The sequence below is a fragment of the Ochotona princeps genome, chromosome 4 (assembly GCF_030435755.1).
Source record: "Ochotona princeps isolate mOchPri1 chromosome 4, mOchPri1.hap1, whole genome shotgun sequence".
NCBI classification, from domain to species: domain Eukaryota; kingdom Metazoa; phylum Chordata; class Mammalia; order Lagomorpha; family Ochotonidae; genus Ochotona; species Ochotona princeps.
This window is the reverse complement of record NC_080835.1, coordinates 57,417,702-57,431,187: the sequence shown is the minus strand read 5'-3', so window position 1 is coordinate 57,431,187 and position 13,486 is coordinate 57,417,702. Positions and strand designations below refer to the sequence as shown.

The 13,486-nt window shown below is 46.8% G+C and overlaps 1 protein-coding gene across 1 annotated transcript in view; it reads left to right on the top strand.

Annotated features, from left to right (window-relative positions):
* TENM4 (teneurin transmembrane protein 4) overlaps window positions 1-13,486 on the top strand; it is a 686,631-nt gene that overhangs the window by 654,589 nt on the left and 18,556 nt on the right. Inside the window, 1 exon segment of the mRNA XM_004589844.2 lies at window positions 11,331-11,503. Within this exon segment, the coding sequence (XP_004589901.2) occupies window positions 11,331-11,503 (173 nt within the window).

Sequence of the window (13,486 nt, the reverse complement as noted above, 5' to 3'; positions counted from 1 at the left end):
AACCTTATGCTGAAAGTTAGACAAAGGAAAAACCCATGGGTTCTCCATAAATGCCTTCCCTGAGGTCCTTGGACAATTGACAGACCCAAACCCAAGGAAAAATGGCTCCTGCAGAGAGAGACAAGGTGTGAACAGGGCTTCTGCGAGCAGACCCATATTCCACTGGTCAAAGACTTCAGCCAGCCAAGTTGGTAGATATGTGAAGGCTGATAGGAATCTAGGAAGTCCTTGGAGGCTACAGAAACAGGGAAAGTCCACATCCTCTTCAGCATGTATTTCCCCAGATGTAACCAGGAGCTTCCCCACAGAAAAGAGTATTTCAGAAAGTGTCCTGCATGTTGGACCTAAGAGCAGGACCACCACCTCCTGAGAGGGTGGCACAGGTGCCAGCATGCTCTGTCTCTAGCCACATCTCACTTTAGCACCTGTGAATAAAGCTTTGATCCATTAAGAGGACAACTCACACTGTCTTGCTTAGACACTGGGGAATCCCTATTCTATGAAATAAAGGTTGAAAAGTAGAAGGAACTACTGTTGGGAGGACAGCAGAAATAGCCACAGGCTCAGAACAGCTGTCTGAGAAGGAACGGGAGTCTGGAAGTGACCACACATGGGAGCCTAAGATGGAGGCCTCTTCAGAACCACTGAGAACTCTCCTGTCACCATCACCACAGCCTGTTGCTGAGATGACAGGGTTCAGAGCATGGGAAGAGACCCAAAGAGGCTCTAAAGCTGAGAATGGAGTGGACGTTGGGAAAACCAGCGTGAAAACCTTCTGGCTAACCACTCCCACACCCTCAATGCTAGGAACACTAGAAAAAGGGAAAGCCTGCACCAAGGTTACACATAGAAGCCTCAAAGTCAACCCTAATCCTAATTAGATGAACTCAAACTCCCTCCATCTAAACCTAGCAGAAGGAAACACAAACCTATTTCTAGGTGCCAACCTGTTCTTCAGTCTCTGCTGGGCTGCCCAAGATGTCACACTCTCAACTAAACATAAAAAGGGCAAGGAAAAGTAACACGTTTCTGGGTGACAAAGGAATTGTCAGAACTCCATTCAGCTATCACACAGATATTGAAACTGTCTTTCAGGGAATTTAAAATAGCTCTAATTATATTAAAGGCTGTAATGGGAAAAAAATGAACAATGGATGAGATCAGATGGATAATTTCAGCAAAGAAATAGAAACCATGAGAAAGAATCAAGTGGCAATAATAGAAATAAAAAACACCGATAGAGAGATAAAGCATGTCTTTGATGGGCTCATCACTCTGATGACACAGCTTGACACAGCAGAAGAAAGAAGACAGGTCCGTGAAAGTTGCCCAAACTAAAACAAAAAGAGGAAAGGGGAAAAAATATAGAACAGAGCTATATTCAAGAGCCATGGAATACTATAAAGCACTATAATATGCATGTAATTGGAATTACAGGAAGAGAGGGAACATGGGATAGAAGAGACATTTGAGGAAATTATAGCTGAAAATTACCCATAATTAATAATGGACACCAAGCCACATATCTAAAAAGCTTAGAAAACACCAAATGGAATAAACACACACACACACACACCTTAAGTATATCAAATTCAAACCACTGAGTAGAAAGGAAGACAAAAATTATAAAACAACCATAAAAAGAGGGACAAATTACAATGTATTTCTCATTAGATACCAAGCAAGTTGGAAAAGTGCTGAAAGGGCCCGATGCGGTGGCATAGTGGCTAAAGTCCTCGCCTTGAATGCACTGGGATCCCGTATGGGCACCGGTTCGAATCCTGGCGACTCTGCCTCCCATCCGGTTCCCTACATGTGGCCTGGAAAGGCAGTTGAGGACGACCCAAAGGCTTGGGACCCTGCACCCATGTGGGAGGCCTGGAAGAAGTTTCTGGATCCTGGCTTCGGGTTGCTGCAGCACCAGCCGTTGCGGTCACTTGGGGAGTGAATCATTGGACGGAAGATCTTTCTCTCTGTCTCTCTTCATCTCTCTCTGTCCTCCTCTCTTTATATCTAACTTTGCAATAAAAATAAAATATTTTTAAAAAGGAAAGAAAAGCACTGAAAGAAACAAAAAAACTGGGCACCCAGATATTAAACTCAGCAAAAATATCTCTCAAATGAAGCCATATGAAGGATGTAAGATATGGATGTAGAAACTGAGAAAGCATGTTCATTAACTTCATGTTGATGAAAGTGTACTATTTTTCTCCCCGTTGTGGACTGTGTACACTGGCTCTGTATTTAAGGGGATAAATAACAGAAGTGTATCAGAAACCGGTATGTTCAGAGGTGGAGACAGACAGCAGTATGTTTCTATGCATACAGAACAAGGATGGACTTCCAGTGAAGTGGCTGAAGATGTCCTGACAGTAGGAAGTTGGACTCTCTGACATTGTCCATGCCTACATTGTCAGGAGATGCTTCAATGGCAACATGATGGACTTATGAATGTCATGAAAGACACCCATTGTAAAACTAGAGGGGAAATCAGTGGGAAGGGGAGAGGAATGGGATATGTCAGTGCCTGTTAAACTGTGTCACAAAACAAAATTTTAAAAAACAGTAATAAATTTGTTAAAGAAAGGAAAACTGAGAAAGGATGCTGAGGCACCCAGGAACTAAAAAAAAAGTGAGCAGCCATCACCAGGCTCAAGGGCAAGGCAGGGAGGAGGGTGTTGTGGCTGAAGCCCAGGAGGAGCTATAATCATGAGGGAGAGCCGCCTGTTGGGAGCTGCTATCATATGTGGATATAGCTGTTGCAGGAATCATGACACTAAAGGACAAATGATGTGAAAGAAACCTCTCCTCATTGCCCATCATTGCCCATCTCCTCATTGCCAAGAGCCTTCATTGGTTTAACCCAACCATAAGCAAGCCAACAAGTATTCCCAGGTGATACAGCCTCTGGGGGCCAGCCTGTCTGGAAAGAAGGAAGGACAGGGAGTAGATGTGAGTGGGAAAGCAGAGAAGAACCAGCCCAAGACTGGCTGTCCATGTAAGTGGTAGGGCCAGAATTCAATCCCAGATTTGCCAGATGTGTGGTCATATGAGAGAGGTCAGGCCTACAGTGGCTGCATGGACCAGCTCCTGGGAATCCTGTAGGCTAGAATTTAGAACTTAATTTTACAGTAACTGGACAGCAAGGGTAAGGCTTCAACGCAGAAACAAAGAAGTGCCCTGGCATAGCCATGGTTTTGAAATGGCTAAGGATGTAATGATGTCATCCATCACAGTTGACCTGAGGCCAAGAGGGCAATTGGTGCGTGTGGGCTGGGAGTTCTAATATTCACATATGATGCAGTGTCCAGTTCCCCTTGTGGATGACAGTCTTGTTTGAAACAATCACAGATCAAAGTCATCAAAATCAGACCTTTATTTTCCAAGTTCAGGTCAGCAAAAGTTTAGCAGCAGAGATGGCAATTTGGCATTTTCCTCTTCAACTGTACATAGAAAGTGGCCCAAGATGAACTGTCAGGGGTGAAGTAGAAAACCTTGACATATGTGCAGAGATACCCTTTAACAGTCCTATTCTGAGAGCCAAGTTCACAGCAGCTGTATGAATCTTTTATGTACTTTCTTTCACTGTGCTCCAGAGATGCTTTGGGAAAACGGAGTAAAGAAAAGTCAGTGGAAGGAGATAATTAAAAGCCACTCATCTGGCCCTCTCTACCAAAGCCCCCAAACCCATGGCTGGGTTGGGAAGAGACATTTTCACAGGAGGTTACAGCAGAAGCAAAGCAGAGCATCTGGAAGAGAAAGTTGCCAATCTTTTTGAACCCCTTGCAACTTTATTTTGTTTAAGATTTATTTTTCTTATCTGAAAGGCAGTTTCAGAGAGAGAGGTCTTCCATCTACTGGTTCACTCCCCAAAGGGCCGCAACAGTCAGGGTTGGGCCACACCCACGTGGATGCAGGGCCCAAGCACTTGGACCATCTTCTGCTGCTTTCTCAAGTGCATTATCAAGGGACTAGATCAGCAGCAGAGCAGCCAGGACTTGAACCGGAGCCTATATGGGATGCCAGTGCTGTAGGTGGTAGCTTTACCCACAAAGCCACAATGTCAGTCCCATCCCTTGAAACTTTTAAACACCATTTCTTTTCTGTCACAATGAAGAACATGAAGGTCTGGGTTTGCATTAGTATCATTTTATGTGTAGGCTACGAGTGCATTAAGGTCAGACATACATGAATTTGCAGTATTACTCCTCTGCTAGCTGTGTGAATTTAGGCAAGCTGTTTACACTCTTCAAACCTCCTCTTTACCATATGTGAAATGTTGACAGTAATGCCCACCTTGGGAGATGGCGCTAAGCCTGGTGCTAGGTTACATAAGGTACTCTATTACTGAGTGTTCCCTTCCATATTTGGAGGGAGGAAGGTTAAACAGGTGAAGTTCATAGTTGTTCTTCATCTAAGTCTTAAAAAAATTAGTAGTAGTATCTGCTATTTCCATTTGTTTAACAAATATGCACTAAATAACTAAATATTTCTACATGCTGGGTACTAAGAATTCAGAAAAGGTCCCTGCCCTCCTGGGGCAGCAGGAGATAGACAACAAACAAGTAATCGCATGAGCAAGCACTAAGTAACTGGAAGCTATGTAAGGAGATGGGAGGGCCTGGCTGCCTTAGAAAGTTGGGTCAGGGAAGGTCGCACAGGGAAGTGGCACATGAACTGACCTGGAACATGATGATGAAAAGAATTGGCCATGCCACTGCCGGAGGAGGGAGCGCTCTTTGCAAAGGCACAGCAGGCGTGAGCACCCCTGGTGTGGTTGGAGCTCAGTGTGTCTGGGAGACAGGAGCAGATGTGGTGGAACTCAGAAAAACTGCAGGAGTAAAGTTCAAGCGGAAATCACGTAGGCAGGGAGGAGCTGGCCAAGCAGTGATGGCTCAGACACATTCCTGAGCATGCACCGCCTGCCAGGCATACTCAGTTCTGGGGGTGTAAGCACAAAGCCAGTGGCCTGGGGCCTGAAGGCTCTGGGAGAAGCATGCATAGGTTCCCTCCTTTGGTGTTCCCTGTGTCCCTGAGTTAGGTGTGATTATCCCCACTTAGAGAAAGCAGAGGCTTCCAGAAGCCATACCCTATAACCTGCCTTTCTTCACTCCCCTGGTGGCAGAGGAGAAAAACAGAACTGAGAACATTGCCAGCAAGTAGAGCTTGGACTCAAAGCGGAGACTGGCTGCCTCCAAAGGCCTTCCACAGCAACTGCTCCCTGCACTCCTCTTGGTCAGAGACAGGAAATTTGCCAGTGCTTTGTGCATTTCCCCAATTAAAGCCGTGACAAACATAATTAAATGGTTGTCTAGCAGTCACCAGTCCTAGGACCAGCCGCTCAGTGCAGAGAACAGAAAGCAGCTAGCAGCCCCCTGCGCTTTGCAGGCCTTCGGCTGCTCCATGGCAGGGCAGAGAACCCCCTGCCCCCTCCCCAGTTCCCCACCAACCCCCGCATCCCCGCTCCCCCCCCACACACACACAGAGTCATGTCTGGTGGGACTGCACATACTGACCAAGCAGCAGAGGGAGCTCATGGCAGTTCTCAAAGCTCTGGAAGGTCCTGAAGTGAATGAATAGGAGACAGAGTCATACAAATTGGCTGTTCTATTTGATGTTCATTTAATTAAGACATTCAGCCCTTCTAATGGAAAACGTGAGGAATGGAAATTACTGGTTTTGGTCGTCTCATATGAAATGAAAACCAGATCTCAAAGGCGTGGGGCCTTTTCATTGTATCTTCTGCAGGCTCGATTTAATTATGCATCACAGGCTACCTCCAATAGTAATTAACAATTGCCGGCCTCCATCCGAAATCCTCTTTCTGTCCTAGGGACTGAAACTCCGGGGAGATACCTAAGTGAGATTGGTGAGTGGAATAAGCTGGCTCCGGATCAGTGCATTCCATGCGTGTTTTTCCCACGCCTACTGTGTATCTGCCTGCTGCCAGCTGGTGACCAAGAGCCAGTCCTCCAGGGATACGCTGCTGGCACTGCTGGTAGACAGCGATGGCAGACTCCAGGTGGTGTGGATCAAGATTCCCAGCCAGGTGATCTGACCCACACACATGTCCTAACCGTGGGCGCCCACTGACCTGGGAGGAGGATAACTTGCACCATGGCTCTGCAGCCCAGGGGAGGAGTTCTAGAACAGAGCCACGTGCTGAGTGCCTGGGGAGATTGACAGGAGAAGCCAGCAGGGCTTTAGGAGCTGGCATTGGTGCAAGACCTGGTGAAGAGTGATATTCAAGTCACACCAGACACTCATTAGTAAACTTCTCTTCAAGTCTGACCTGTAAGACTCCAAGACCACACTGAAAGGATCTTGCATGTTATAATTAAATCTTGCTAATGTGGTTAGGTCAGGAGAATAAAACTCTTCAGTCACAGTCTTATGATAAAAAGTATATATCAAAGCAACAGGTGCTCAAGAAATCAGGCTAGCACACATGCCCAGCCCATGAGATTCAGACTGAAATGGATCTTCCTGTTGCCTTAAAAGATGGCTCGGGCAACTGGTATTGTGGTAGCGTGGGTTAAGCACCCCCTTGAGGCACTTACATCCCATGTAGGAGTGCCTGGGTTGAGTCTGGGTTCCTCCTCTCCAATCCGGCTTCCTGAGAATGTGCCTGGGAAAGCAGCAGTTAATGGCTCAAGTGCATGGGGACCTGCCACCCACCTGGGAGACCTGGATAGAAGTCCAGGCTCTTGACTTCAACCCTGGCCCAGCTGTTGAAAGTGTCTGGTGAATGAATCCCTGGATGTGTGGGATCCCTCCCTCGGCCTCTCCCTTGCCCTTTGTCACTCTGCCTTCCAAATAAGTAAACCTCTTTTTTAAAAAGGTTGACTCAGAATCTGACAGGATTCTAAGTAATCATGAACCACAAATTTAATGAAGATGACCAGGGCTAAATTGGTCTCTAAGATCCTGCTGTTTAACTTAGAAACTAGAACTGCTCTATTAATATTTTGCTGGAAAGGCCTGGAAATGTGACTGACAACTTATACTATAAGTAGAACTTGCCTGTAAATGCCAATGTGAAAGAGTCTGTCTCCCTCTCCCCCTTTCTCTCTCTCCCCTCTCTCCCACTTTCCCTTCTCCCTCCTTCTCCCCCTCCACCTCCCTCTCTCTTCTTCCCTCCATTCCTTTCTCTCTCCCTCCATTTCTCTCCCTCTTTCCCCCTCTCTCTCCCATTCTCCCTCCCTCCTTCCTCCCTCTCTCCACCTCCCTCCCTTCCCCCTCCTTCCTCTCTCCATCTCTCTATCTTTCCATCTCTCCATGAGTTACAGATCTATTCACTGGCCCACTCCCCATATGACCCCACTAGAAGGGACTGTGCCAGGCCAAAGCCAGGAACCGAAAGCTTCTTCCCATATGGTTTCAGGGGACCAGGCACTGGAATCATTCTCTTCTACTTTCCCAGGTGCATTAGCAGGGAGCTAGATCAGAAGTAGAGCAGCCGAAACAACAAACTGGCTCCCATCTGGGATGCTAGCATTGCAAGTGATAGCTTTTTACTCCCTGTGCTACTTTTGCTGACCCAATGTAATAAATCTGAAAAAAAAAAAAAAAAAAAGACCTCTGCACAGCATGACTTTAGTTATTGCAGACCCCTGCTCACTAAGAAAAGCATACTGATCTAGTGCAGAAAATCATGGAAATAGAAAATAGAGGTTAAATAAGCAATTAAAAATCACCTGTAACCCTGGCTGCCAGAGAAAGCCACTGTAAACATTTTTGTTGATTTCCTGCCTATTCTGGTGTCCTGTGCCATAAGGTCACAGAGGACGTGCCCCGCCTCTCTCAGGGTTGAGGGGGCATGCTCTGAGAATCTCCAGGTGACAGGGTTCTATGCCGAACCCCTCCATCTTGACCACAGGACCCACCTTACCTGCCAGCTGCTGCCTCTCAGAATTAGCCCTGTACCTTGCCTCAAACCTTGGGCTGGAGCAACCTTATCCTAGAAGACCCAGATTCAGCACCTATGAAAGAGAAAGGAGAAACCATGACAGTAGATGGGTTTCTGCAATGCCCTCTGCCCACAGCCTGTGGGAGAGCTCCTGCTCCAGGGCTGCAGCCAGCTCCACCAAATCCCGGCCTATGACATGGAATAGAGACCATTGTGCCATGGGCCATCCTGGGAAGGACCGCTGATTCTCTATCTCAGGCCTCAGCAGTAAAGACTCAACTTTCCATTGTCCCTCGGCCCTCCTGTGGAAGTAGTCTTAGAGCAAAACCTGTGGTGGTGCATTCAAAAGACCTTTACAGGAGCAGGCATTTAGTCTAATGGTTAAGATACCACTTGGGGGCCCAGCACAGTAGCGTAGTGGCTAAGGTCCTCACCTTACACATGCTAGGATCCCATGTAGGTACCAGTTCTAATCCTGGTGGCCACATTTCCCATCCAGCTCCCTGCTTGTGGCCTGGGAAAGCAGTTGAGGATGACTCAAAGCCTTGGGACACTGCACCCGCATGGGAGACCCCAAGGAAGCTTCTGGCTCCTGGTTTCAGATCGGCTCAGCTCCAGCCATTGCAGCCACTTGGAAAGTGAATCAGCAAACAAAGGATCTTTCTGTCTCCTTCTCCTCTCTGTATATCTGACTTTCCAATGCAAATGGATAAATCTTTTTTAAAAAATGATGCCACTTGGGATACCTGCATCCCAGATCAAAGTTCCTGGATTCAAGTCCTGGCTCTGTTACAATTCCAACTTCTTTCTGATGCACACTCTGGGAAGAAGCAAGTGATGACTCAAGTGCTTGGGTTCCTGCCACTCAAGGTAGGAGACCTGGATTGAGTTCCTAGCTCCTGGCTTTGACCTGGCCCAGGCCGATCTGTTTATGATTAATTGGAGAATAAACCACTGAATGGAAGATCTCTTCATTACAACTCCAATTGTTCCTTCCAAATGCAATAAATTAATAAGTAATAGTTCTTTTTTTAAAAAAAAAAAAAAAAGGCAGTTAGCAGCACCTCTGTTGCAGCAAAGCTTGCCAAGAATGGTTAGGCTGAGGATCATGCCAGTCAGTGCATGCCAGTCAGACGTGCTAGCACCATGTCTAGCCTTGCACAGAAAACTGCTCAAGAGAACTGCAAGTCTCCCCTACAAGGTCTCTCCCTGAAGCCCTCAAAGCTACAGAAGTAGGAGCCCAGCAAGAAGCCAGTCCCAGCAGAAGAAGCGAAAAGAACCAGGGTGGACCTGAGTCATCTCACTCTTGATTATACCCTTGTGAAAGCAGCCTAGGGACCCACGTGCCAGCTTTGTCCCAGAAGCCAAAACAGAGCCCAATAGGGAGACCCAGAGCACACACAGGAGGCATGTGGGAATACGCCAGGAAATCACCATAACATAAAAAGAAAAGATGATTATTTTGGTACAAGGATCGTTTGAAACACATGCTTAGTTTTTCATAACATGTATTTCTCATGAACTTTGCATGTGTGAGTTTCAAAGTTTTTTACACCAAAATCTTTTATTTCCAATTTGCCATGAGCCTTTGGAAATTCTCTCACATGTGGCTCACCCCATGCTACAACCTTGCACATGAACATACATAAGAAATATGTAGACAACGTTTTTCCCATTTATACACAAGCACAAAAAGGCTATGTAAGCTCTTGGCACTTTGGGCTCACCTAATTAATGAGGGTAATTTAAATATTATTAACCCATTTCATGCCACACCCAAACCACACCTACCACAGGGAAAAGTGCATGCAATGGATTCTTGCTAAAAGATGGAGCACAAATGCACTATCCTTTGGACACAGAAGCTGGTGGCCATAGGAAAGCAAATAGATCTGAGTTTGGATTTTGATTCTAGCACCCTTACTAGCTACATGACTTTGAACAAGTGGCTTCACTCTTCCTAATTTCTGACACTCTTCCAAGAAGGAAATGAAAGTCATCCCTTGGCATCCACTGGATCCACCCGAGAGGTATCAAATCCATAAACACTCCAATCCCTTACATAAAATGGTGCAGTATTTGCATGTATGTAACACCCATCCTCTCATATACTGTATCATCTTTAGAGTAGCTATACCTCCCAAGACAATGCAATTCATTGTTACATTGTAAGGAGTTACGAAGTAAGGCCAAGAGAAGAAGTCTGTACATGGAATGCAGGCACAATATTTCCTAAGTATTTTCCATCTGCAGTTGGTTGAGCCTAAAGACAAAGAAGCAGCAGACGTGGAGGGTCAGCTATGCATACCTTTAAGACTAGGAATAAGTGAAAATGAAATGGTAAAACTGTATTAAGTGAAAATTACATGAAAAGATGTATGAAAGCAACTAGTCCTACTACCATCATGCACCAACAGCGTGCCAGGAGGGTGGTAAAGAGACTCAAGAATAGGTTAGGATGCTTTATAAACACTATGTCCCACTGAAGCTGTGAATGCCGGGAGCCACTGGTGTATAGGCAGTTGGTGAGGAAGGGATCAGATTCCACCTGTTTAGTCCTGACTTGCCCAGGATATGTAGTATCCTGCAAAATCTCTGGAGAAAGCTTCCAATTGATAGCAGTTTTTAAGAAAAGCCTCTATTGGGCCTGGCACAGTGGCTTAGTGGCTTAAGTCCCTGCCTTGCATGTGCCAGGAATCCCATATGGGCGCCGGTTCCTATCCCAGCATCCCCACTTCCCATGCAGCTCTCTGCTTGTGTCCTGGGAAAGCAGTAAAGGATGGCCCAAAACCTTGGGACCCTGCACCCACATGAGAGACCTGGAAAAAGCTCCTGGCTTCAGATTGGCTCAGCTCCAGTCATTGTGACCACTGAGGAGTGAATCAGTGGATGGAAGATCTTCCTGTCTGTCTCTCCTCCTCTCTGTACATCTGCCTTTCCAATGAAAATAAATGAATCTTTTAAGAAGAAAGAAAAAATAAAAGCCTCTATCAGAAGTTCTGAGGGAGTTTGCAGACTGTATTGAAGTTTGAATACATAACTTCTGGGGAGACCCACCTTCAGACCCTCACGCAGAGGTTCTGGGTGGGTGGTCTCATCATAGACCACTGCCATCTCACTCCCCTCCTCCCCTTGCTCCAGGGGAATGCTCATGTGCAGACACGGGACCCCTTCACAGGCTTCTTGCAATAATCCAGTCCGGAGAGACTACCAGGGGTGAACCGTGTTCCTGCTGTGGGGATTCAGCAGGTGAGTCAGACTGTGCAAACTCTGTGTGCCGCGAAGCAGGTGATGCAGGAGACAGGGAGTAAGAACCCGACCAAGAAAGAGTAGAGCACACGAATCTACGGCAGAATGTGCCGGCATCCTGCCGTGGCACCTTTCCATTGCAGTCACTCAGTGCTCCCCCCTTGATTTCCAGGTATGACAGCTTTGGCCGCTTGACAAATGTGACCTTCCCTACTGGCCAGGTGAGCAGTTTCCGAAGTGATACAGACAGCTCTGTGCACGTCCAAGTAGAAACTTCCAGCAAGGATGACGTCACCATCACTACCAACCTGTCAGCCTCAGGGGCCTTTTACACACTGCTGCAAGGTAAGGCACATGGGACCTTGAAGGTGGGGACCAAGGGTAGGGGAGGTGGAGGGACACCTTTGGAGGAGGATAGCCCTGGAATTCAGCCCCTAAACAGACAGGCATCACACCTGCTTTTGCTCTGTATTATAACACCATCAGCATGTTTCAAGGAGTTCTTTCTAGAAGCTTCAGTGCAATACTTCATTGTCCTGTCCCATTATCATAAGGACAAAGGAGAGAGAACCCTTAGCTGCTAAGCCAGATGATCCTGCCATTCTAAAGGCTGAGTGTGCATGCTGGGATAGAGCCTGGCAAAGAGGAAGGATGGGGCCCTCCTGATGCCCCCCGTGGATTCCACAGGGAAGGCTTGCTCTCTGCTTCCACATCATCCCTGCTATGGGTAGCTCTTTCAACATTGGGTCAATCATTGTGATGACATCTTATTATGAACTGTCTGCCTCCGTTGTCCTTTGGGGACATAGCAAGATGACACAGGCAGATTCAGTAACCTAGAACAAAGCCATCGCCACTGCCTGATGTTTCCCATTCTCCAGGTGGCTCCTTGCACTCCTGAAGGCTTCGCCCCAGAATAGTCAGTGCAGGAGATGGGGCTGGAAACCAGCATGCCCAGTTCTAGTTCTGACTGCCACCACAGCACCCAGCATGGCTCCCAATTTCCTCCCATGAGGGGACTTACTAACTCTTCTTCTCCAGAAAAAAAAAAAAAAAAAAAAAAAGCAAACTAAAGGTGTGAGAAACTGTGTGGGCAGTGTGAAGAACAGGGATCTGGGTAGAGAGCCCTGGGACTTCTCTGGCACAGGTTCCTCCCAGGGTGCCTTGTGTGGAGCCATTCCTCTTTTCCTCAACCTCAGTTTCTACATCTGCAAAATGGGGCTGATTCCACGTGGGCATTTCACAAAATCAGCACTCTATCTGCTGGTGCTGTAGCCACAGATTCCAGCAACCACAGACAGAAAACGCTCAAACAACGAGTGCCTGTATTGAATATGTGCAAACATTTCTTTCCTGTCATTATTCCCTAAACAATACAGTATAGCAATCATGAGGAAGCTTCAAAATGTTCACAAAAAAGTAGAATAAAAATGTAAGTGTACATTGGTGCCCAAGACTTGAAACTCATGCAGGTTTCTTCATCAGTTGATTTTCCATTAACTTTTTGAACACCCTACCTCTGCCCACCATAGTTCTGCCTCCATACAATGTTCAGGTCATCTGATTGGCCCACACAGGTAAAGAGACCAGCATGGGCCAGGCCCATAATACTGCTCAATATGTACTTGTCAGCTTAACCAGCAAGCTGTTTGATTTGCCATAAGAAACAAATGTACATTTTTACCCACCACCACTTGTATACCCTTATGTAGTCCTCTGCCTTCCAGATTACTCAAAGAATAATGGGGTTCCCAGGAAGAGAACCTCGGTCCTGAGGTACCGTCTCCACCAGGCACATTCAGGAGTAGACTGGGATGTGCTTCAGGAATCTGGGGGTCTTTGCCAAACCCAGGTGCCAATTCCCAGCCAGCAGGATCCTGCCTGGCCAAGGACAGCAGTGTCACCCATTTCCCTGCTTTCTTCCCTGGGGTTCAAGAACATCCTCACCCGTGCACTCTGCTGGTTACAAGCCTTTCTCTCAAAGGTTGCTGCAGGCTGTGCTATTCAGACAGCATTTTTTTAATCCCAAAGGACCACATCCCTCAGTTTTAGAGTGTGCTGTCAGTTTAATAACAGCTTTTGAAATACAGGAAAAAAGACAGAGTACTTGAAACACACCCATGGATTGTCAGACACCAGCCAATTTCATAGCCATTAAGAAGTGGAAAAGGGAAAGGCCATCTTGGAGCCAGCAAGCACAGGAGCTGCTTTCCCCCTCCACCACCTGGTACCTCTGCCAAGTCCCCTAATCTTCTCATGTACCAGGCCTGGATGCTAAGTTCTGCAGCCCCCTCAGCAGAGTCTTTGGAGAAAGCTCTTTGGCTTCGT